Source organism: Rhinopithecus roxellana, chromosome 15 (assembly GCF_007565055.1).
Source record: "Rhinopithecus roxellana isolate Shanxi Qingling chromosome 15, ASM756505v1, whole genome shotgun sequence".
NCBI classification, from domain to species: domain Eukaryota; kingdom Metazoa; phylum Chordata; class Mammalia; order Primates; family Cercopithecidae; genus Rhinopithecus; species Rhinopithecus roxellana.
In genome coordinates this window covers 59,320,653-59,342,567 of record NC_044563.1, presented here as the reverse complement: position 1 = coordinate 59,342,567, position 21,915 = coordinate 59,320,653, and the positions used below count along the sequence as shown (strand labels likewise).

The window sequence follows — 21,915 nt, the reverse complement described above, 5'->3', positions numbered from 1 at the left end:
GAGATTTTGCTTTAAGAACTATAATCACAAGCTAGATAGGGGAACTTCCAGGCTCCTATGTGTCAGCACATAACTAATGCATCTAAGCAAAGATCTAGTTACTCTGGATGGTTAGACAAGGAACCAGATCAGGAAGAAAGGTGACTAAACCAGTAGAGGGCCTATCATATAGATGGTGGACTTTTTACAAAAAGCCTTTTGTGAAACGCTGAAGAAATTAGGACAACCACTATGAACACTTAACTGTCAGTATTGCTAATTCTAAAACGCAACACTCATGTCTTTAGTCAAAGCCTCTCATTTTTGGATACTGTGCCAAGCATATCTATAAGAGGATGGTACCTGTTTACTCAACAGGAGGATTTCCCACAAATCCTATCACAGCCTTTTTCATGTTTACGAGACAACGCTATACGCAATACAAAATTTCTACAAGCAGAAAGAGCCACCCATAACATAGAGAATTTTCAGGTACATTTCCTGCACAGTATATTAACCCCATGTAGTCTTTTATAGACAAGGGAAATTTTTGTCAAATATTTATTTTTAATAGATGCATAAATCACTCCCCTTACGTAAAACTTTAATGTGTAAAAATCCTCAACTACAGCAAGTGGACATTTTACTTACTATACTTGTTCATCTATAGAAGGCAGAATGAAATATCAGAAATAGCATCTAGAATAACAGGGAAAGATCATACATCAGAAATTTAGTGTCAGCTTTTTACTATCATTATCTGTGAAGATCTTGTTATTTGCTGTTCAAGGAAGGTAAAGGGGAAAGGGTATTCTCATCTCGACTGGGAAACCTGAGAAAGTTTCCTTGTTTTTCCTGCCTGTATAGATCATACTTACCCAAGTTTTGTGGACATGCATGTTTCCTGTATTATTTCCCATCCCAGCTTCACTTTATCCTTTTTCACAGGATGTGAGAAAATGCCCCTAATGGCACTCATCACTAGTTCTGGTAATGAAGGGATGGGTCACTGAGATGTATGTAGGGCAGAGGTGTTAAAAAGTACAAGCCATATACTTAAAATTAGTCCAAACAAATTGCCTTTCAGATGTACAAACTGCCAAGAGGGACGTTGATGAGATCCTCTTTATGGAATAAGTAGGACAACAAAAGTCCCAAGGGACTCTCAGTGATCAATCCAATGAGGGAGTTGAGAGCTAGGGATCATGACTGCAAAAGTATTGCAAGTATTTCAAGATTTGTAGTGTCTTCTACATTTGATATTTGGTATTTCCTGTAGCAATTAGGGGGAAAATACTAAAAAAAAACAAAAAAAGAAAAACAAAAAAAAAAACAAAACAAAAAATGCTGAGGTCAGTCAACATCTATTCTGACTCAGTATGTCAGGGATTGAGTCAAATGCTTAGTATCTTATTTAATTTTCACACAAATAAGGTATAGTTGTTCTTCCATATCTGTGGGTTCTGTATCTGTGGATTCAGCCAACTGTGGATCAAAAATATTTTTTAAAAAGAGCAAAAAAAAAGGATAGTTGTGTTTGTACTGAATATGTACAGACTTTTTTCCCTTGTCTTATTCCCTAGACAATGTAATAGGACCATTATTAGCAGAGTATTTACATTGTATTAGGGATTATAATCTAGTGATGATTTACAGTATATGAAGGATGTGCATAGGTTATATGCAAATATTACATCATTTTATATAGCAGACTTGAACGTCTGTGAATTTTGGTACACGAAGAGATTCCTAGAATCAATCCCCCATGGATACCAAGGGACAACTGTTGTTATTTTACACATGAGGAAGCTGAATCACAAAAGTGAAATATATGTAAATAAAGTGCTAGTTGAGACACCCAAACTCATGTTTTCTCCACTGTACACCACCTGTATGAATCACTAACCCCAGTGTGATCCATGTGTCAGCTGAATGACTCTAACATTGAGATCCTAATAAATGTGCTTGTCAGTTCTCTCTCACAGAATATCCTTATTATAGAGAGGAAGATTTAAAGGCACATTCCATATCCTCCTCAGAATAATTCTGCATTAAAAAGTCATTTCAGCAAAAAAAGATTATTTTACTTTTTCTAGAAAGAGCTCTGGCTTTCTGGTATCATCTGAGAAATGGTAATTGAAGATATAAAGAAAGAACACTTTAGAAATCAGCAATTCTCTTATGGAAATATAGATAAGAAAATCCTTCAGTATTAACCATGAGATAGCTATTAAGTTACTACATAAGACAAAGCTTGCTATTGGTCACTGTCACTTGTAGTCATCTTTTGGTTAATACTAAAATTCTACTCAAAAAAGTCCTAATTAAATTACCATAATAATACTGTGACTATACATATTCAACTGGGTGTCTTGGACTTTTGTAGGGAAAACAATTTACTTGGAAACGGGTTATATTAAAAAGTTAAAAAAAAATTAAGACAGTTTATGAAAATCAGAAGAAAGTAAGAGTTACATTTTATCACAGTGGTAACTTTTAAAAGTCCTATAACTTTCCTAACTATATCTTATGTAAATTTAGATAAAATATTTGCTGAATTCTCTTGTCTGTAAGGCAAAGGCATATGCAAAGTATATGTAAGTGCTTAGTAAATGAAAAATAAATGTTTTAAACCCATAAGCAGTTCAAAATTCCTAACTCAAACTATAAAATTCAAAATAAAAGAACAATACTGTCCTGCCCCTGCAATGGGTCTCATCCTATTACTATCTTACCTGAGTACATAGTTCTCCATTTACCATCATATATAAAACTCAAAAATAACACCTGGTTGCATCCCACTTTCATCACCAAGTCTACTTGCTATTTCAGGTACAGTTATGTACTTTCAAACATTTCTGGCTCTAATGCTTATTAGCTGAGTGACCTTGAGCAAAGCAAATTACTTTTCTTTCTTTCGATTTTTTTTTTTTTTTTTTTGACAGGGTCTTGCTCTGTCACCCAGGATGGAGTGCAGTGGCACGATCACGGCTCATTGCAACCTCCACCTCCTGGGCTCAAGTGATCCTCCCACTTCAGCTTCCTGAGTAGCTGGGACTACAGGTGTGTGCTACCATGCCCAGCTAGTTTTCTGTATTTTTTAATTTTTATTTTTTTTAGAGACAGGGTTTCGCCAGGTTGCCCAGGCTCATGTTACCCAGGAGTCTCAAACTCCTGGGCTCAAGCAATGTACCCACTTTGGCCTTCCAAAGTGTTGGGATTACAGGCGTGAGCCTCTGCACCCAGTCAGATTTCTTAACTTTAGTTTCCTCAACTGTAAAAGAAGGATTGAAAATAGCACCTACAATATAGGGTTGTTGTGAGATAAATTAATATAGGTGATGCCATTAGAAAAATGTCTAGCATGAAATAAATGTTCAATGAATGTCACCTATTATTTTTATTCTTTTCAATTTTTGTTTTCGCTTCCTGGCATGTTGTTTCTCCCTCTTTGCATAGTAAACTGCAATTCATCTTCACGATCTAATCCATAACAAGTAGACACAATCCAATAAAAAAATAGAAACAAGGTTTGAATAGACATTTTACCAAAGAAGATATATGAGTAGCTAATACACTCATGAAGATACTCAACATCATTAGTCATTAGGGAAATGCAAACCAGAACCACGAGATACTATTTCATATCCACTAGGATGATTATAATCAGAGCCAGACAATAATAAATGTCTGGCTGAGGCAGGAGGATCTTTTGAGCCCAGGAGTTCAAGGACAGCCTAAGCAACATGGTGACATCCCCTCTCTACCAAAAATAAAAATAAAATAAATAAAATAAAATAAAATAAAATAAAATAAAAATTAGCTGTAGTCCCAGTTACTTAGGAAGCTGAGGTGGGAGGACTACTTGAGCCAAGGAGGTTGAGGCTGCAGTGAGCCGTGATTATGCCACTGCACTTTGGCCTGGGAGACAGAGTAAGACCCTGTCTTTAAAAAAAAAAAATAAAAAAAAAAAAAAAAAAAAAAAAAAGGACTTTTTAAATGATTGAAGGTATGGAATGATTTTTTAAAATCATAGGCATTTATCTTTTTCCATTATGAAAAAACTAATTGCTTCCCAAGTCCTGCACATTTCTTCTTAGAAGACAGAATAGCAGAGCAGAAATAACATTACCATTGCAATCACCATAGTAACATGTCATTAATTTACCATATGACTCTGGACAAGTCTCCCTTACTAAGCTACAGTTTCCCCTTTAATAAAGACAAGATTAGCTGTAAGGTTCTCTCCAGCACACCCACTGAAGAAAATTAAGGTGCTTCACACAAGATGAAAAATGAGAAGCTCAATTTCTTCACTATAAACAGGGAAGGAAATTCTTAATTTATAAGAGAAAACACAGTTGGTGCATTAGGAGCCTCTTATACATGTATATACATACAACACCAGGTCCCACCCTTCATTAACATGCAAACCCACACGTCCCATCCCTCCCACCCTTGACCCACACCCCATATACCTCAGCTATGGTCATTCTCAGAGCACTGACAGGGGAGAGCTCAATATCCACCAGTTGGGCGGCTTTTAAACTCTGCCCAGTAAAGATTGCACAAGGACAAAAAACATAGCATAGAGTTAGAAATGTAAGGCAAACAAGGACACAACACCTAAAAACATTTAGCACAGTGTTTAGAAACAAAGGATTTAGGGCTGTAGTTGGGCTGGGAAAAAGTGAGATGAGAGTCACTGTTGTGGAAAATAGCAATGATAAAATAACATCAAATTAGTCATAATTTTAAGTCAAGCTTGACAAACTTGTCTATCCCCTGTATCTTCTTCTTTTTTTTTTTTTTTTTTTTGAGACAGAGTCTGGCTCTGTCACCCAGGCTGGAGTGCAGTGGCCGGGTCTCAGCTCACTGCAAGCTCCGCCTCCCAGGTTCCCGCCATTCTCTTGCCTCAGCCTCCCGAGTAGCTGGGACTACAGGCGCCCACCACCTTGCCCGGCTAGTACCCTGTATCTTCTAATGCTCTGCTTCATCCCTCCCAGGCTTCGAAGAAATCAAATCGCAGGAGAATGTGAGTAAGTCATTGGCAAAAGCTGATTTTATTTAAAAAAAGCACTACGACAAAGGGCAAAGGTTGTAATACAGAGGGAAATGCTGATTTCCTACACTTCTTATATAGCTGCTAACAGAGCTACTTAAAGTGTAAGAAAAGTAATGAAGATATCTCTGGCAAATGGGTTTCTATTCAACTGATACCATTAAACTCTGGAACTATATCACAAACTCCCCTGGTTCTGGTTCTAAATTTACCAAAATACTTTATGAATATAATTTGACTTTCCTTTTGGCTTGCCTACATTGAGAGAATGTGCTAATAATGCCAACATGTGCCTTCTCATTTTGCAGAAGTTAAATTTCAATTCTATGTTACCAAATTAGAATTTTTGTTCTTTTTTAAAAATTTAAATAATGGCAAACATTTCCCATAAACTCAAGGACGATTGCTGTATGCTTTTAAACAACTGCCAACTGGGGCCAGGCATTGTGGCTCACACCCATAATCCCAGCACTTTGGGAGACTAAAGTGGGTGGGTCGCTTGAACTCAGGAGTTTGAGACCAGCCTGCGCAACATGGTGAGACCCCCCCATCTCTATTGAAAATACAAAGAAAATAGCCAGGCATAGTGGTGTCTGCCTGTAGTCCCAGCTAATCGAGAGGCTGATGTGGGAGGATCACTTGAGCCCAGGAGAGCGAGGTTGCAGTGAGCTGAGATCACACTACTGCACTCCAGCCCTGGTGACAGTGAGACCCTGTCTCAAAAATAAAATGATAATAATAAATAAAAATAAAAATAATAATAATAAAAAATAAGTGAAAATAAAAACAAAAATTGCCAGTTAGAATCCACAGACAGAAAATAGATTAATGATGTCACAGGCTGAGGGGAGGGGCACAGGGAGAGTGCCCGTTTAATGGGGTCAGGATTTCTTTTTAAAGTGATGAAGGGCACAGCATTGGAAATGTAGTGACAGTGAATCAAGCTTACCCTTTAAGGTTAAAATGGTCATTTTTGTGTTATGTGTATTCTGCCACAATAAAAAAAAAATGGCAGCGATGTAGAGGCATTAAAAAAAATTGCTAATTTGAGGTTTAATATTCTAAGAAATCTGAAAGGAATTATAAAAGGCCTATAATCTTTTATAAGACCAACCAAAATATTTCATACACATGTTCATTATTCCATTTATTAATTCTATTCTGGTTAATTTTTTTTTTTTTTTTTTTTTTTTTTTTTTTTGAGACGGAGTCTGGCTCTGTTGCCCAGGCTGGAGTGCAGTGGCCGGATCTCAGCTCACTGCAAGCTCTGCCTCCCGGGTTTACGCCATTCTCCTGCCTCAGCCTCCCGAGTAGCTGGGACTACAGGCGCCCGCCAACTCGCCCGGCTAGTTTTTTGTATTTTTTAGTAGAGAGGGGGTTTCACCGTGTTAGCCAGGATGGTCTCGATCTCCTGACCTCGTGATCCGCCCGTCTCGGCCTCCCAAAGTGCTGGGATTACAGGGTTGAGCCACCGCGCCCGGCCTTTTTTTTTTTTTTTTTGAGATGGAATCTCACTCTGTCGTCCAGGCTGGAATGCAGTGGTGGGGTCGGCTCACTGTAACCTCCGCCTCCCAGGTTCAAATGATTCTTCTGCTTTAGCCTCCCAAGTAGCTGGGAGTACAGGTGCCCACCACCACGACCAGCTAATTTTTGTATTTTTAGTAGAGATAGGGTTTCATCATGTTGGCCAGGCTGGTCTTGAACTCCTGACCTCAGGAGATCCACCTGCCTCGGCCTCCCAAAGGGCTGGGATTACAGGCGTGAGCCACAGTGCCTGGCCTATTCTGGTTAAAATTTAACCACTGATTTCTTTGGAGGGGTACAACATAAAGAGTTTCAGGGAGGCCGGACGCAGTGGCTCACGCCTGTAATCCCAGCACTTTGGGAGGCCAAGACGGGCGGATCACGGGGTCGGGAGATTGAGACCATCCTGGCTAACATGGTGAAACCCCATCTCTACTAAAAATACAAAAAATTAACCGGGCCTGGTGGTGGGCGCCTGTAATCCCAGCTACTGGGGAGGCTGAGGCAGGAGAATGGCATGAACCCGGGAGGCAGAGCTTGCAGTGAGCTGAGATTGAAAACAGCACTCTAGCCTGGGTGACAGAGCAAAACTCCATCTCGGAAAAAAAAAAAAAAAGAAGAGTTTCAGGGAAAATATAATTTACATTTGAGTAAATGTATTGAATATTTTTCTTCTTCCCTCAGATGTTTTCAGGTTTCAGAAACTTGTCTTATAACTTAACCTCATTTGGTAGAAGGTTGTTAGCATAAAGACACTGAGTTTCTTGGCCACAATTCAGAAAAAAAAAGTCATCATTATTCTGCATCCTTACAGTTTTGTTATAAAATTGATGAGATATACTCAGTTTTTTCTGTCTGTCTACACCAAGGATAACTGTTACTTGAGCACAAACACAACTGAACAACACACTGAAATGAAAATCTGTAATTCCCTTACAGTATCACTGTCACAAGGCTGGAACTGGAAGGGCTGGGGTTTGTGAAATACAGCATTCTCTTGCAAAAACAGTTGAAGATTGTAGTCCCGTACCACCTAAAGAGAAAATAAAATATCTTTAGGTCTTTAATGAGGTTAAAGACCAATTACATTATTAAGTTTAAGATTTATTCTGCTGTTTTCTATACAAATGAGAAATCATCCAACACTGTGGTAAGAAAGAAATGATGTTACACATTTTATTTTTCATTTTATGGTTATTATTTATTTGTCCTATTTTCTCAAAAATAAATTTGGAAAGTGATAGTTTAGAAACTAGATCAGATTTGGGAACTGGACAATATACAAAACCTTAAGAAGGCAAGAAGATAGTTTTTACACAAAAATCTATTCTGTGTAATACAGAACAGGGTGCACATAAGGAAGCACATTGGTCTTTTCCATCTCTCCCAGCTCTAAAATTTTATGGGCCTCTTAAAGTCTGTTTCATGGCCATTGCCATCCACTAGGAAACTGCCAGATAATCCTATCCACAGCACCAAATAGTGTTTGTAGAGTATTTCTCAGCACCTTCTTGAGGAGGTTACACACTAATTACCATCTTACAGCATATCAAGAAGACAGGCTAGAAAGGAATTTCTTTCTTTCTTTTTTTTTTTTTTTGAGACGGCGTCTTGCTGTGTTGCCTGGGCTGGAGTACAGTGGAGCAACCTCAGCTCACCACAAGCTCTGCCTCCCAGGTTCATGCCATTCTCCTGCCTCAGCCTCCCGAGTAGCTGGGACTACAGGCACCTGCCACTGCGCCCTGATAATTTTTTTGTACTTTTTTAGTAGAGACAGGGTTTCACCATGTTAGCCAGTGTGGTCTTGATCTCCTGAACTCGTGATCCGCCCACTTCGGCCTCCCAAAGTGTTGGGATTACAGGCGTGAGCCACTGTGCCCAGCCTGGAATTTCTATAAAAGAAGAATTCTGATACACAGAAAGCAGAAGAACAAATAGCACAGAAAGGCAGCCATCTGAAAAAAATTCATTGTATTTACATAGCTTGGGAAAGAGTGGAAATCGGCATCTGATGGGGCACCCCACTTTCTATTTTGCTAACACATCGCTTACCCCTTACTTATCTTTCATTTGCAGTATATTATAGCCCATTAGCACCTCTGCTAGAAGATGGGCAGAAGAAGAAAAAAAAAGTTCAAAGTAACTCTGTAGCTCTAATTTAGTAGTCCTGGGAAAAGGGATAATTGAGGAGATACAAAAAATAGTAGGTGTAGATTGCATTTTGTTTACCAGTGTAATCCCAGTTCTCTATTGCTTCCCACCCCCTCACTCTACCAACCATTTATTGAGAGAGTTTACCAGGTCCAACATGAAACCCAGGGATGAGGGTGATATATAGATGAATAAGATGAACAAACAAGGTTAGTATCTTCAAAGAATTTATAATATGGAAACTGGGTGAACCAAACAGACTACATAATTAAAATACACCATGGAGTGTGTAGAGGGTATGGGAAGAGAACAAGGTGATATTTAATCCAGGCCAATGATGGGGTGAGATGAGGTGAGGAGTTGTTAGAATATGGTCTGGGAAGGCTGGCTGAATAAACATATTCTCAAAGAGAAATGTACTTTGTTCTCTTCTTGGATTCCAGTTTTAAGCTAGAATAGCTGTGAAAGCTCATTACACAGCCCTCAGAGCCTCTCTAATCACCATGCAGAAAAGTTAAGAGGATCACCTCTCTAGCTGCCAAACCTGTCCTCAAGCACTATTAATCTTTTTGTTTTGTTTCTCTTGAGGAGGAGGTTTCAACCTTTTAAATTTTAAACTCTTTATTACGGAAAGTTTCAAATACACATGTAAGTAAAGACAACAGTAGAATGTATCCTCATGTCTTCATCACCCCGTTTCCAAAACATCCCCTTATGACCAATATTCTTTCATCTTAAGCCCATCTATCTCTTCCACCCCAATTGTATTGAAACAAGTTCCAGATGTATCATTTAATTTATAAATATTTCAGTACATCTAAAAGATAAGGATTCTTTTAAGAAAATATATCCACATTACATTTTACAGTAAGTACTTATAAAGCAACAAGTTCTCAAATTTCCCTGATTGTTTTCTTTTTTACAAAAAAGTTTTACAAATCAGGATACAAATATAGCCCCCACAGTGCAACCGCACAATGCTGTTTAGGTTTCCTTTCCTCTACACGTTTCTTCATCTATCTCTCCTTTTCTCCCTCTTGCAATTTAATTGTTGAAGAAACTGGGTTTTTGTTCTGTAGAGTTTCCTGCAGTCTGGGAAAAAAATGACAAAGATGTAATTTTTATTACATCCTTGTAGCATTCTGTTTCCAGTATTTCCTATACATTGGAATGGGTGTTTTTTGTCTTGTTTATTTATTTATTTTCTTGAGAAGGTAACATTTATTTCCATCAGGAGGCTTGCTTCTTTTTACAAACAGCTGTAGTGGGCTGAATGGTAGCCTCTCAAAAGATATGTTCATGTCCTAATTCCCAAAACCTGTGAATGTTACTTCATTTGGCAAAAGTGGCTTTGTAGAAGTCCAAGATCGAGTGTTGACAGGTTTGATTTCTTCTGAGGGTAATTATTGTCAGCTTGTCGTTGGCCATTTTCTTCTGGTATCTTCATGTGATCTTCTCCCTGTGCCTGTTTGTGTCCCATTCACCTTTTTTTCAAAAAGTTTTAACTTTTAATTTTTGTGGGTATATAGTAGGTATTTATATTTATGGGGTACATAAGATATTTTGATACAGGACTACAATGTATAATAATCATATCAAGGTAAATGGGGTATCCACCACCTCAAGCATTTATCCTTTGTATTACAAACAATCCAATTATACTTTTTTATTTGTATTATACTTTAAGTTCTAGGGTACATGTGCACAACGTACAGGTTTGTTACATAGGTATACATGTGCCATGTTGGTTTCCTGCACCCATCAACTCATCATTTACATTATGAATTTCTCCTAATGCTATCCCTCCCCTAGCCCCCAACCCCAACAGGCCCCAGTGTGTGATGTCCCCTACCCTATGTCCCTGTGTTCTCATTGTTTGGCTCCCACCTATGAGTGAGAACATGCAGTGTTTGGTTTTCTGTCCTTGTGATAGTTTGCTTAGAATGATGGTTTCCAGCTTCATCCATGTCCCTGCAAAGGACTTGAACTCACCCTTTTTAGTGGCTGCATAGTATTCCATGGTGTATATGTGCCACATTTTCTTAATCCACTCTATCACTGATGGACATTTGGGTTGGTTCCAAGTCTTTGCTATTGTGAATAGTGCTGCAATAAACATATGTGTGCATGTGTCTTTATAGTAGAATGATTTATAATCCTTTGGGTATATACCCAGTAATGGGATTGCTGGGTCAAATGGTATTTCTAGTTCTAGATCCTTGAGGAGTTGCCACACTGTCTTCCACAATGGTTGAACTAATTTACGCTCCCACCAACAGTGTAAAAGCATTCCTATTTCTCCACATCCTCTCCAGCATCTGTTGTTTCCTGACTTTTTAATGATTGCCATTCTGTTGTGAGATAGTATCTCATTGTGGTTTTGATTTGCATTTCACTGACGATCAGTGATGATGAACATTTTTTCATATGTCTGTTGGCTGCATAAATGTCTTCTTTTATGAAGTGTCTGTTCATATCCTTTGCCCACTTTTTAATGGGGTTGTTTTTTTCTTGAAAATTTGTTTAAGTTCTTTGTAGATTTTGGATACTAGCCGTTTGTCAGATGGGTAGATTGCAAAGATTTTCTCCCATTCAGTAGGTTGCCTGTTCACTCTGATGATAGTTTCTTTTGCTATGCAGAAGCTCTTTAGTTTAATTAGATCCTATTTGTCTATTTTGGCTTTTGTTGCCATTGCTTTTGGTGTTTTAGTCATGAAGTCTTTGCCCATGCCTATGTCCTGAAGGGTATTGCCTAGGTTTTCTTCTAGGGTTTTTATGGTGTTAGGTCTTAGATTTAAGTCTTTAATCCATCTTGAGTTAATTTTTGTATAAGGTATAAGGAAGGGGTCCAATTTAAGCTTTCTACAAATAGCTAGCCAGTTTTCCCAGCACCATTTATTAAATAAGGATTCCTTTCTCCATTGCTTGTTTTTGTCAGGTTTATCAAAGGTCAGATGGTTGTACGTGTGTGGTGTTATTTCTGAGGCCTTTCTTCTGTTCCACTGGTCTACATATCTGTTTTGGTACCAGTACCATGCTGTTTTGGTTACTGTAGCCTTGTAGTATAGTTTGAAGTCAGGTAGCACGATGCCTCCAGCTTTGTTCTTTTTGCTTAGGATTATCTTGGCTATGCAGGCTCTTTTTTGGTTCCATATGAACTTTAAAGTAGTTTTTTCCAATTCTGTGAAAAAGTCAGTGGTAGCTTGAAGGGGATAGCAATGAATTCATAAATTACCTTGGGCAGTATGGCCATTTTCACGATATTGATTCCATTTGTTTGTGTCCTCTTTTATTTCGTTGAGCAGTGGTTCTTGAAGAGGTCCTTCACATCCCTTGTAAGTTGGATTCCTAGGTGTTTTATTTGCTTTGTAGTAATTGTGAATGGGAGTTCACTTATGATTTGGCTGTCTGTCTATTATTGGTGGAATGCCTGTGATTTCTGCACATTAATTTTGGATCCTGAGACTTTGCTGAAGTTGCTCATCAGCTTAAGGAGATTTTGGGCTGAGACAATGGAGTTTTCTAAATATATAATCATGTCATCTGCAAACAGACACAATTTGACTCCCTCTTTTCCTAATTGACTACCCTTTATTTCTTTCTCTTGCCTGATTGCCCTAGCCAGAACTTCCAACACTATGTTGAATACAAGTGGTGAGAGTGGGTATCCTTGTCTTGTGCCAGTTTTCAAAGGGAATGCTTCCAGTTTTTGCCCATTCAGTATAATATTGGCTGTGAGTCTGTCATAAATAGCTCTCATTATTTTGAGATACGTTCCATCAATATCTAGTTTATTGAGAGTTTTTAGCATGAAGGGCTGTTGAATTTTGTTGAAGTTCTTTTCTACATCTATTGAAATAATCATGTGTTTTTGTTATTTTTTGAGATGGAGTCTCACTCTGTCCCCCAGGCTGGAGTGCAGTGGTGCGATCTCGGTTCACTGCAAGCTCCAACTCCCGGGTTCACGCCATTCTCCTGCCTCAGCCTCCTGAGTAGCTGGGACTACAGGTGCCTGCCACCGTGCCTGGCTAATTTTTTGTATTTCTAGTAGAGATGGGGTTTCACCGTGTTAGCCAGGATGGTCTCGATCTCTTGACCTCATGACCGCCTTGGCCTCCCAAAGTGCTGGGATTATAGGCGTGAGCCACCGTGCCCGGCCGGTTTTGTAATTTTTAAATGTATAATAAACTATTGTTGATGTGGTCACCTTATTGTGTCATCGAATACTAGATCTTATTCATTCTATCTAACTATATTTTTTGTACCCATTAACCATCCTGGCTCCCCCCACACCTGACTACCCTTCCCAGACTCTGGTAAACATCCTTCTACTCTTTATCTCCATGAGTTCAATTTGTTTTACTTTTTCAACTTTCACAAATAAGTGAGAACACATGAAATTTGTCTTTCTGTGCCTAGTTTATTTCACTTAACATAATGACCTCTAGTTTTATCTATGTTGTTGTAAATGACAGGATCTCATTCTTTTTCATGGCTGAATAATACTCCATTGTGTATATATACCAAATTTTCTTTACCTGTTCATCTGCTAATGGACACTTAGGTTGCTTCCAAATCTTGGCTATTGTGAATAGTGCTGCAATCAACATGAGAGTGCAGATATCTCTTTGATATATTGATTTCCTTTCTTTTGGGTGTACACCTAGCAGTGAGATTGCTGAATCATATGGAAGTTCTATTTTTAGTTGTTGATGAACTGCCAAACTGTTTTCCATAGTGGTTGTACTAATTTACATTCCCAGCAACAGTTTACAAGGGCTCCCTTTTCTCCAAATCCTCACCAGCGTCTGTGTTACTGCCTGTCTTTTGGATAAAAGCCACTTGAACTAGGGTGATATAATATCTTACTGTAGTTTTGATTTGCATTTCTCGGATGATCAATGATGTTGAGTACCTTTTCATATGCCTGTCTGCCATTTATTTTTATTATTATTTTTTGAGACAGGGTCTCACCCAGGCTAGAGTGCAGTGGCGCAATCTCACCTCACTGCACCCTCTGCCTCCCTGGCTGAAGAGATCCTCCCACATCAGCCTCCTACAGACATATGCCACATGCCCTGCTATAGTTTTGTATTTTTTGTAGAGATGGGTTTTCACCATGTTGTCCAGGCTGGTCTCTAACTCCTGGGCTCAAGCAATCCGTCCACCTTGGCATCCCACAGTGTGGGATTACAGGCATGAGCCGTTGTACCTTGCCCTGTCTGCTATTTATATGTCTTTTTTTGAGAAATGTCTATTCAGATCTTTTGCCTATTTTTAAATTGAATTATTAAATTTTTTCCTATAGAGTTATTTGAGCTCCTTATATATTCTCATTATTAATCCTTTGTTAGATGGATATTTTGCAAATATTTCCTCCCATTCTGTGGGTTGTTGCTTCACTTTGTTGACCCTTTGCTGTGCAGAAACTTTTTAACTTGATGTGATCCCACTTGTCCATTTTTGCTTTGGTTGCCTGTGTTTGCAGGGTATTACTCAAGAAATCTTTGCCTAGTCCTATGTCTTAGAGAGTTTCCTAATGTTTTCTTTTAGTAGTTTCATAGTTTGAGGTCTTAGATTTAAGTCTTTAATCTACTTTGATTTAATTTTTGTATGTGGCAAGAGATAGGGGTCTTAATTCTTCTGCATATGAATATAAATATCCAGTTTCTCCAGCATCATTTATTAAAGTGATTGTCCTTTCTCCAATGTATGGTCTTGGCAACTTTGTCAAAAATGAGTTCACTGCAGATGGGTGGATTTGACTCTGGGTTCTCTATTCTGTTCCACTGGTATTTGCTTTTATGCCAGTACCATGCTGTTTTGGTTACTATAGCTTTGTAGTATAATTAGAAGTCACACAATAGGATTCCTTCAGTTTTGTTCTTTTTGTTCAGGATAGCTGGAAAGCTCTGGTTATTCTGGGTCTTTTGTGGTTCTATAAAAATTTTAGGATTTTTTTTCTATTTCCATGAAGAATGCCACTGGTATTTTGATAGAGACTGCACTGAATCTGTAGATTGCTTTGGGCTGTATAGACATTTTAAGAATATTGATTCTCCCAATCCAACAACATGGAGTATCTTTCCATTTGTTTGTGTCCTCTTCAATTTATTCCTTCCTTCCTTCCTTCCCTCCCTCCCTCCCCCACACCCTTCCTTCCTTTTTCTTTTTGACGGAGTTTTGTTTCGCTTTTGTTGCCTAGGCTGGAGTGTAGTGGCATGATCCTGGCTCACTGCAACCTCCATCTCTTGAATTCAAGTGATTCTCCTGTCTCAGCCTCCTAATTTCTGTCACTGTAAGAGATCTTTCACTTCTTTGGTTAATTCCTATGTATTTTAATGTATTTGTAGCTATTGTAAATGACATTACTTTCTTGATTTATTTTTCAGAATCTTGCTGCTGGCATATAGAAATGCTACTGATTTTTGAATGTTGATTTTGTATCCTGCAACTTTACTAAAAGTGTTTATCAGTTTGAATATTTTGGTGGAGTCTTCAGGTTTTTCAAAATATAAGCCTATATCATCTGCAAAGAAGAATAATTTGACTTCCTCCTTTCCACTTTGGATGCTCTTTCTTTCTTTCATCTGACTGCCGTAGCTAGGACTTCTAGTATTATGCTGAACAACAGTGGTAAAAGTGGGCATCCTTGTCATGTTCCAGATCTTAGAGGAAAGGCATTCAGTTTTTCTCCATTCAGTATGATATTCATCATGGGTCTGCTATACATGGCTTTTATTGTGTTGAGATATGTTCCCTCTATACCCAACTTATTGAAGGGTTTTATCATAAGGGAATGTTAAATTTTATCAAATGCTTTTTCAGCATCAATTGAAATGATCATACAGTTTTTGCCCTTCATTCTGTTGAAACGATATACCATGCAGAGTGATGCGTGTATACTGAACCATCCTTGCATTCTTGGGATACATTCCACTTGGTCATAATGAATAATCTTTTTAATGCGTTGTTGAATTCAGTTTGCTAGTATTTTGTTGAGGATTTTTGCATTAATGCTCATCAGGGATACTGGCTTGGTTTTATTTTTTGATGTGTCTTTGTCTGATGTTGGTATCAGGGTAATGCTGGCCTCAGAGAATGAGATGGGAAGTATTCCCTCCTCCTCTATTTTTTGGAATTGTTTGAGTAAAATTGGTATTAGTTCTTCTTTAAATATTTGGTAAAATTTTGCCACAAAGCCACCCAGTCCCAGGCTTTTCCTCGCTCAGAGACTTTCTATTACAGCTTTGATTTTGTTACTTGTTTTTTCGTCTCTTCAGGTTTTGAATTTCTTCATTGCTCGATCTTGGTAGGTATATTAGTCCATTCTCACAATGCTATAATGAACTACCTGAGACTGGGTAATTTATAAAGAAAAGCAGTTTAATTGACCCATGGTTCTGCAGGCTGTAAAGGAAGCATGGCTGCGGAGGCTTCCGGAAACTTACAATTATGGCAGAAGGCAAAAGGGAAGCAGCTTCGTCTTACATGGCAGGAGCAGGAGGAAAAGAGAGAAGGGGGAGGTGCTACACACTTTTAAACAACCAGATCTCGTGAGGACTCACTCACTACCAAGAGAACAGCAAGGGGGAAGTCCACCCCTGTGATCCAATTACCTCCCACTGGCCCCTCCTCCAACATTGGGGATTATTATAATTTGATGAGATTTGGGTGGGGACACAAATCCAAACCACATTGGTAAGTTGCATGCATCCAAGAATTTATCCTTTTTTTTTTTTTCTTTTGAGACAGAGTCTTGGTCTGTTGCCCAGGATAAAGGGCAGCAGTGCAATCTTGGCTCACTGCAACCTCTGCCTTCCTGGATCAAATGATTCTCACACCTCAGCCTCCTGAGCAGCTGTGATTTCAGGCATGTGCCACTACACTCGGATAAGTTTTGTATAGTAGAGACAGGGTTTTGCCATGTTGGCCAGGCTGATCTCAAACTCCTGGCCTCAAGTGATCCACCCACCTTGGCCTCCTAAAGTGCTGTGACTACATGTGTGAGCCATCGCACCCAGCCCTATTTATCCATTTCTTCTGAGTTTTCCAATTTATTGGCATGTATTGTTCATAGTAGCCTCTAATGATCCTCTGAATTTCTATGGTATTGGTTGTAATGTCTCCTTTTTCACTTCTGATTTTATTTATTTGGTTATTCTCTCTTTTTTTCCTCACTAGTCTGGCTAAAGGTTTGCTGATTTTCAACAGTCAAAACGAGAGCCAAATCACGAATGGACTCCCTTTCACAACTGACATACAAACAAACAAACAAACAAACAAACAAACCCAAAAAACAAAAACCTAGAAATACAGCTAACGAGGGAAGTGAAGGACCTCTAAAAGGAGAACTACAAATCACTGCTGCTCAAATAAATTAGAGATCATACAAACAAATGAAAAAACATTCTATGCTCATGGATAGGAAGAATCAATATCATAAAAATGGCCATACTGCCCTAAGCTATTTATTTATTTATTTATTTATTTATTTATTTATTTATTATTTATTTCAGAAGGAGTCTCACTCTGTTACCCAGGCTAGAGTGCAGTGGCACAATCTCAGCTCGCTGCAACCTGCGCTTCCTGGGTTCAAGTGATTCTCCTGCCTCAGTCTCCTGAGTAGCTGGGACTACAGGCATGTGCCACCACCACGCCCGACTAATTTTTGTATTTTTAGTAGAGATGGGGTTTCACCATGTTGGCCAGGCTGATCTTGAACTCCTGACCTCAAGTGATCTGTCCACCATGGCCTCCCAAAGTGCTGGGATTACAGGTGTTTAATGCTATTCCCATTAAACTACCATCGACATTCTTTGCAGAACTAGAAAAAACTATTTTAAAATTCATATGAAACCAAAAAAGAGTCTAAATATAGCCAAGGCACTCCTAAGCAAAAAGAACAAAGCTAGAGGCATCACACTACTCAACTTCAAACTATAACACAGGGCCACAGCAACCAAACAGCATGGTACTAGTATAAGATCAGACACATAGACCAATGAAACAGAACAGAGAACGCAGAAATAAGACTGCACCCCTAAAACCACCTAATCTTCAACAAACCTGACAAAAAGCAATGGGGAAAGGATTCCCTATTTAATAAATGGTGCTGGGATAACTGGCTAGCCATATGCAGAAAATTGAAACTGGACCCCTTCCTTACACCACATACAAAAGTTAACTCAAGATGGACTAAAGACTTAAATGTAAAACCCAAAACTATAAAAACCCTAGAGGAAAACCTAGGCAATACCATTCAGGACATAGGCATGGGCAAAGATTTCATGATGAAGATGCCTAAAGCAATTGCAGCAGAAGCAAAAATTGACAAATGGGATCTAATAAAACTTAAGAGCTTCTGCACAGCAAAATAAACTATTAACAGAGTAAAAACGCATCCTACAGAATGGGAATTTTTTTTTTTTTCAAACTAAGCATCTGACAAAGGTCTAATACCCAGCATCTATAAGGAACTTAAACAAGTTTACAAGAAAGGACATTCAAAAGTGGGCAAAGGACATGAAAAAGTGGGCAAAGGACATGAACAGACACTTTTGAAAATAAGACATACATACATACAGCCAGCAATCATATGAAAAAAACTCAACATCACTGATCATTACAGAAATGCAAATCAAAACCACAATGAGATACCATCTCACACCAATAAGAATGGCCATTAATAAAAAATTAAAAAACAAGGGATGCTGTCAAAGTTGTGGAGAAAAAGGAACACTTTTGCACTGTTGGTGGGAGTGTAAATTAGTTCAACCTTCGTGGAAGACAAGGTGGCAATTCCTCAAAGACCTAGAGACAGAAAAACCATTTGACCCAGCAATTCCATTACTGAGTATATCCCCAAAGGAATATAAATTGTTCTGTTATAAAGACATATGCCTGCTTATGTTCACTGCAGCACCATTCACAATAGCAGAGACATGGAATATACCTAAATGCCCGCCAATGATAGACTGGATATAGAAAATGTGGTACATGGCCGGGCGTGGTGGTACATGGCCAGGCGTGGTGGCTCATGCCTGTAATCCCAGCACTTTGGTCAAGGTGGGCGGATAACCTGAGGTCAGGAGTTTGAAACCAGCCTGGCCAACAAGGCAAAACCCCATCTCTACAAAAATACAAAAATTAGCCGGGTGCAGTGGTGGGCGCCTATAATCCCAGCTACTTGGGAGGCTGAGGCAGGAGAATCGCTTGAACCTGGGAGGCGGAGGTTGCACTGAGCCAAGATCATGCCATTGCACTCCAGCCTGGGTGACAGAGCAAGACTCTGCCTCAAAAACAAAAAGCAAAAAACAAAAAAAAAAGAAAAGAAAAGAAAAGAAAATGTGGTACATATACACCACAGAACACTATGCAGCCATAAAAAAAGAATGAGATCATGTCTTTTGCAGGAACATAAATGGAGCTGAAGGCCATTATCCTTAGCAAACTAATGTAGAAACAGAAAAGCAAATACCACATGTTCTCATTTATAAGTGGGAGCTAAATTATGAGAACACATGGGAACAATGCACACTGGGGCCTACCAGAGGGTGGAGGGTGGAGGGTGAGAGGAGGGAGAGAATCAGGAAAAATAACTAATGGGTGCTAGGCTTAATATGTGGGTGATGAAATAATGTGTACCAAACCCTCCATGACACAAGTTTACCTAGTAATCTGCACATCCTGCACATGTACCCCTGAAATTAAAATTAAAGGGAAAAAAAGGTTTATCAATTTTGTTAATCTTTTAAAAAACTAGCTTTTCATTTCATTGGCCTTTTGGTACACTTTTGTTTTTTGTTGTTTTTTAAAGAGACAAGGTCTCGCACTGTCGCCCAGGCTGGAGTATAGTAGCATGATCATAGCCTGCTGTAGCCTCCAATTCCTGGGCTCAAGTAATTCTTCCACCTTGGCCTCCCGAGTAGCGGGGACAACAGGTATGCACCACCATGCCTGGCTAATTTTTAAAAATTTTTTGTAGAGATAGGGTCTTGCTATGTTGCCTAGGCTGCTCTTGAACTCCTTACCTCAAGCAATCCCCCCACCTTGGCCTTCCAAAGTATTGGGATTACAAGCATCAGCCACTGTGCCCAGCTTCCTTTGTTCAATTTTAAATTGGGTTGTCTCTGATGTTGACTTGTAAGAGTTCTTTGTATATTCTGAATATGAAATTTTTATCAGACAGGTGATGTGCAAATATCTTCTCTCATCATTTGGGTTGATTTCACATTCTTAATAATATCCTTTGATGCACAAAAGGATTTTAATTTGATACAGTCTAATTATCAATGTTTTCTTTTGTTACTTGTGCTTTCAATGTCAAATCTGAGAACGCACTGCCAAATCAAGGTCATAAAGATCTACCTCTATGTCTTCTCTTATAGGTTAGATCATTGATCCATTTTGAGTTAATTTTGTGAGGTAAGGGTTCACAACTTCATTGAACTTCATTTTTTTTTTTTTTTTTGAAACAGTCTTGCTCTGTCGCCCAGGCTGGAGTGCAGTGGTACGATCTCAGCTCACTGCAACCTCCACCTTTTGGGTTCAAGTGATTCTCCTGCCTCAGCCTCCCAAGCAGCTGGGACTACAGGTGCCCACCACCACGCCCAGCCAATTTTTGTATTTTTAGTAGAGACGGGGTTTCACCATATTGGCCAGGCTGGTCTCGAACTCCCTGATCTCATGATCCACCCACCTCGGCCTCTCAAAGTGTTGGGATTACAGGTGTGAGCCACCACGCCTGGCCTGAACTTCATTCTTTTGCATGTGGCTATCCAGCAGTCCCAAAACCTTTTTCTGAAGAGAATATTCGTTCTCTACTGAATAGTCATGGCACCTTTGTTGCAAATCAATTGACCATAGATGTTCAGGTTTATTTCTGAACTCTCAATTCTATTTCATTGGTCTATATATCTATACTTATGTCCATATCACACTATCTTTACTACTGTAACTTTATAGTAAGTTATGAAATTGGGAAGCGTGAGTCCTCCCAACTTTATTTTTCCTTTTCAACATTGTTTAGACTATTCATGGTCCCTTGTAGTTCCATATTAATTTGAGGATTGGGCTGGGTGCAGTGGCTCACGCCTGTAATCCCAGCACTTTGGCAGACCAAGGTGGGCGGATCACTTGACATCAGGAGTTCAAGACCAGCCTGGCTAACACGATGAAACCCCATCTTGACTAAAAATACAAAAAAATTAGCCAGGCGTGGTCACATATGCCTGTAATTCTAGCTACTTGGGAGGCTGAGGCAGGAGAATCGCTTGAACCCAGGAGGTCCTGGAGGTTGCAGTGAGCTGAGCTCGTGTCTAGCCTGGGTGACACAGTGAGACCCTGTCTCAAATTAAAAAAAAAAAAAAAAATTGAGGACTGGCTTTTCCATTTCTGCAAAAAAGGCCATTGGAATTTTGATAGGGACTACATTGAATCTGTAGATCATTTTGGGGAATATTACAATATTAGCAACATAAAATCTCCCAATCCATGAACATTTATTATATGCATTTATATCTTTTATTTCTTTCAGCAATGTTTTATAGTTTTCAATGTACAGGTCTTTAACTCCTTTGGTTAAATTTATTCCTAGACAGTATATTATTTGAGTATTATTGTAGTTGGAATTATTTTCTTAACTTTCTTTTTGGATCATTCATTGATGGAATATAGAGATGCAACTGATTTTTGTGTTTTTATCTTATATGTTGCTAAGTGTATTAAGTCTATTAGTGTTTTTTTAATGGATTCTCTGAGAGTTTATAAATATAATCATGTCATCTGCAAAGAGAGGTAATTTTAATTCTTCTTTTTCAATTTGGATGCCTTTTATTTCTTTTTCTCACTGAATTGCTCTGGCTAGGACTTCCAGTACAATGGTTAATAGCAGTGGTGAAAATGGGTATCCTTGTCTTGTTCCTGATACCAGTAGGGGAAACTTTCAGTCTTTCATTATTGAATACGATATTGGTTGTGGGGTTTTCGCAAATGCTATCCTGTTATATAAGTTCCCTTCTATTCCAGTTTGCTGAGTGCTTATCCCAAAAAAGTACTGAATTTTGTCAAGTCTTTTTCTGTGTCTATTGAAATGATCATGAAGTTTTTTCCTTCTTTTTGTCTACTTTTTTTGGGTTAGACTTCAAAGTATTAAGAACAGTAACATTAGACAATTTAATTTTCAAATAAATGTAGAA

At 38.7% G+C, this 21,915-nt stretch overlaps 1 protein-coding gene across 1 annotated transcript in view; it reads right to left on the bottom strand.

Annotated features, from left to right (window-relative positions):
* The window catches only part of FCHSD2 (FCH and double SH3 domains 2), a 323,208-nt gene that overhangs the window by 59,025 nt on the left and 242,268 nt on the right, over positions 1 to 21,915 (bottom strand). Inside the window, exon 10 of the mRNA XM_010366863.2 lies at positions 7,503 to 7,598. Coding sequence (XP_010365165.2) covers positions 7,503 to 7,598 — 96 coding nt within the window. The remainder of the gene's footprint in view (positions 1 to 7,502; positions 7,599 to 21,915) is intronic.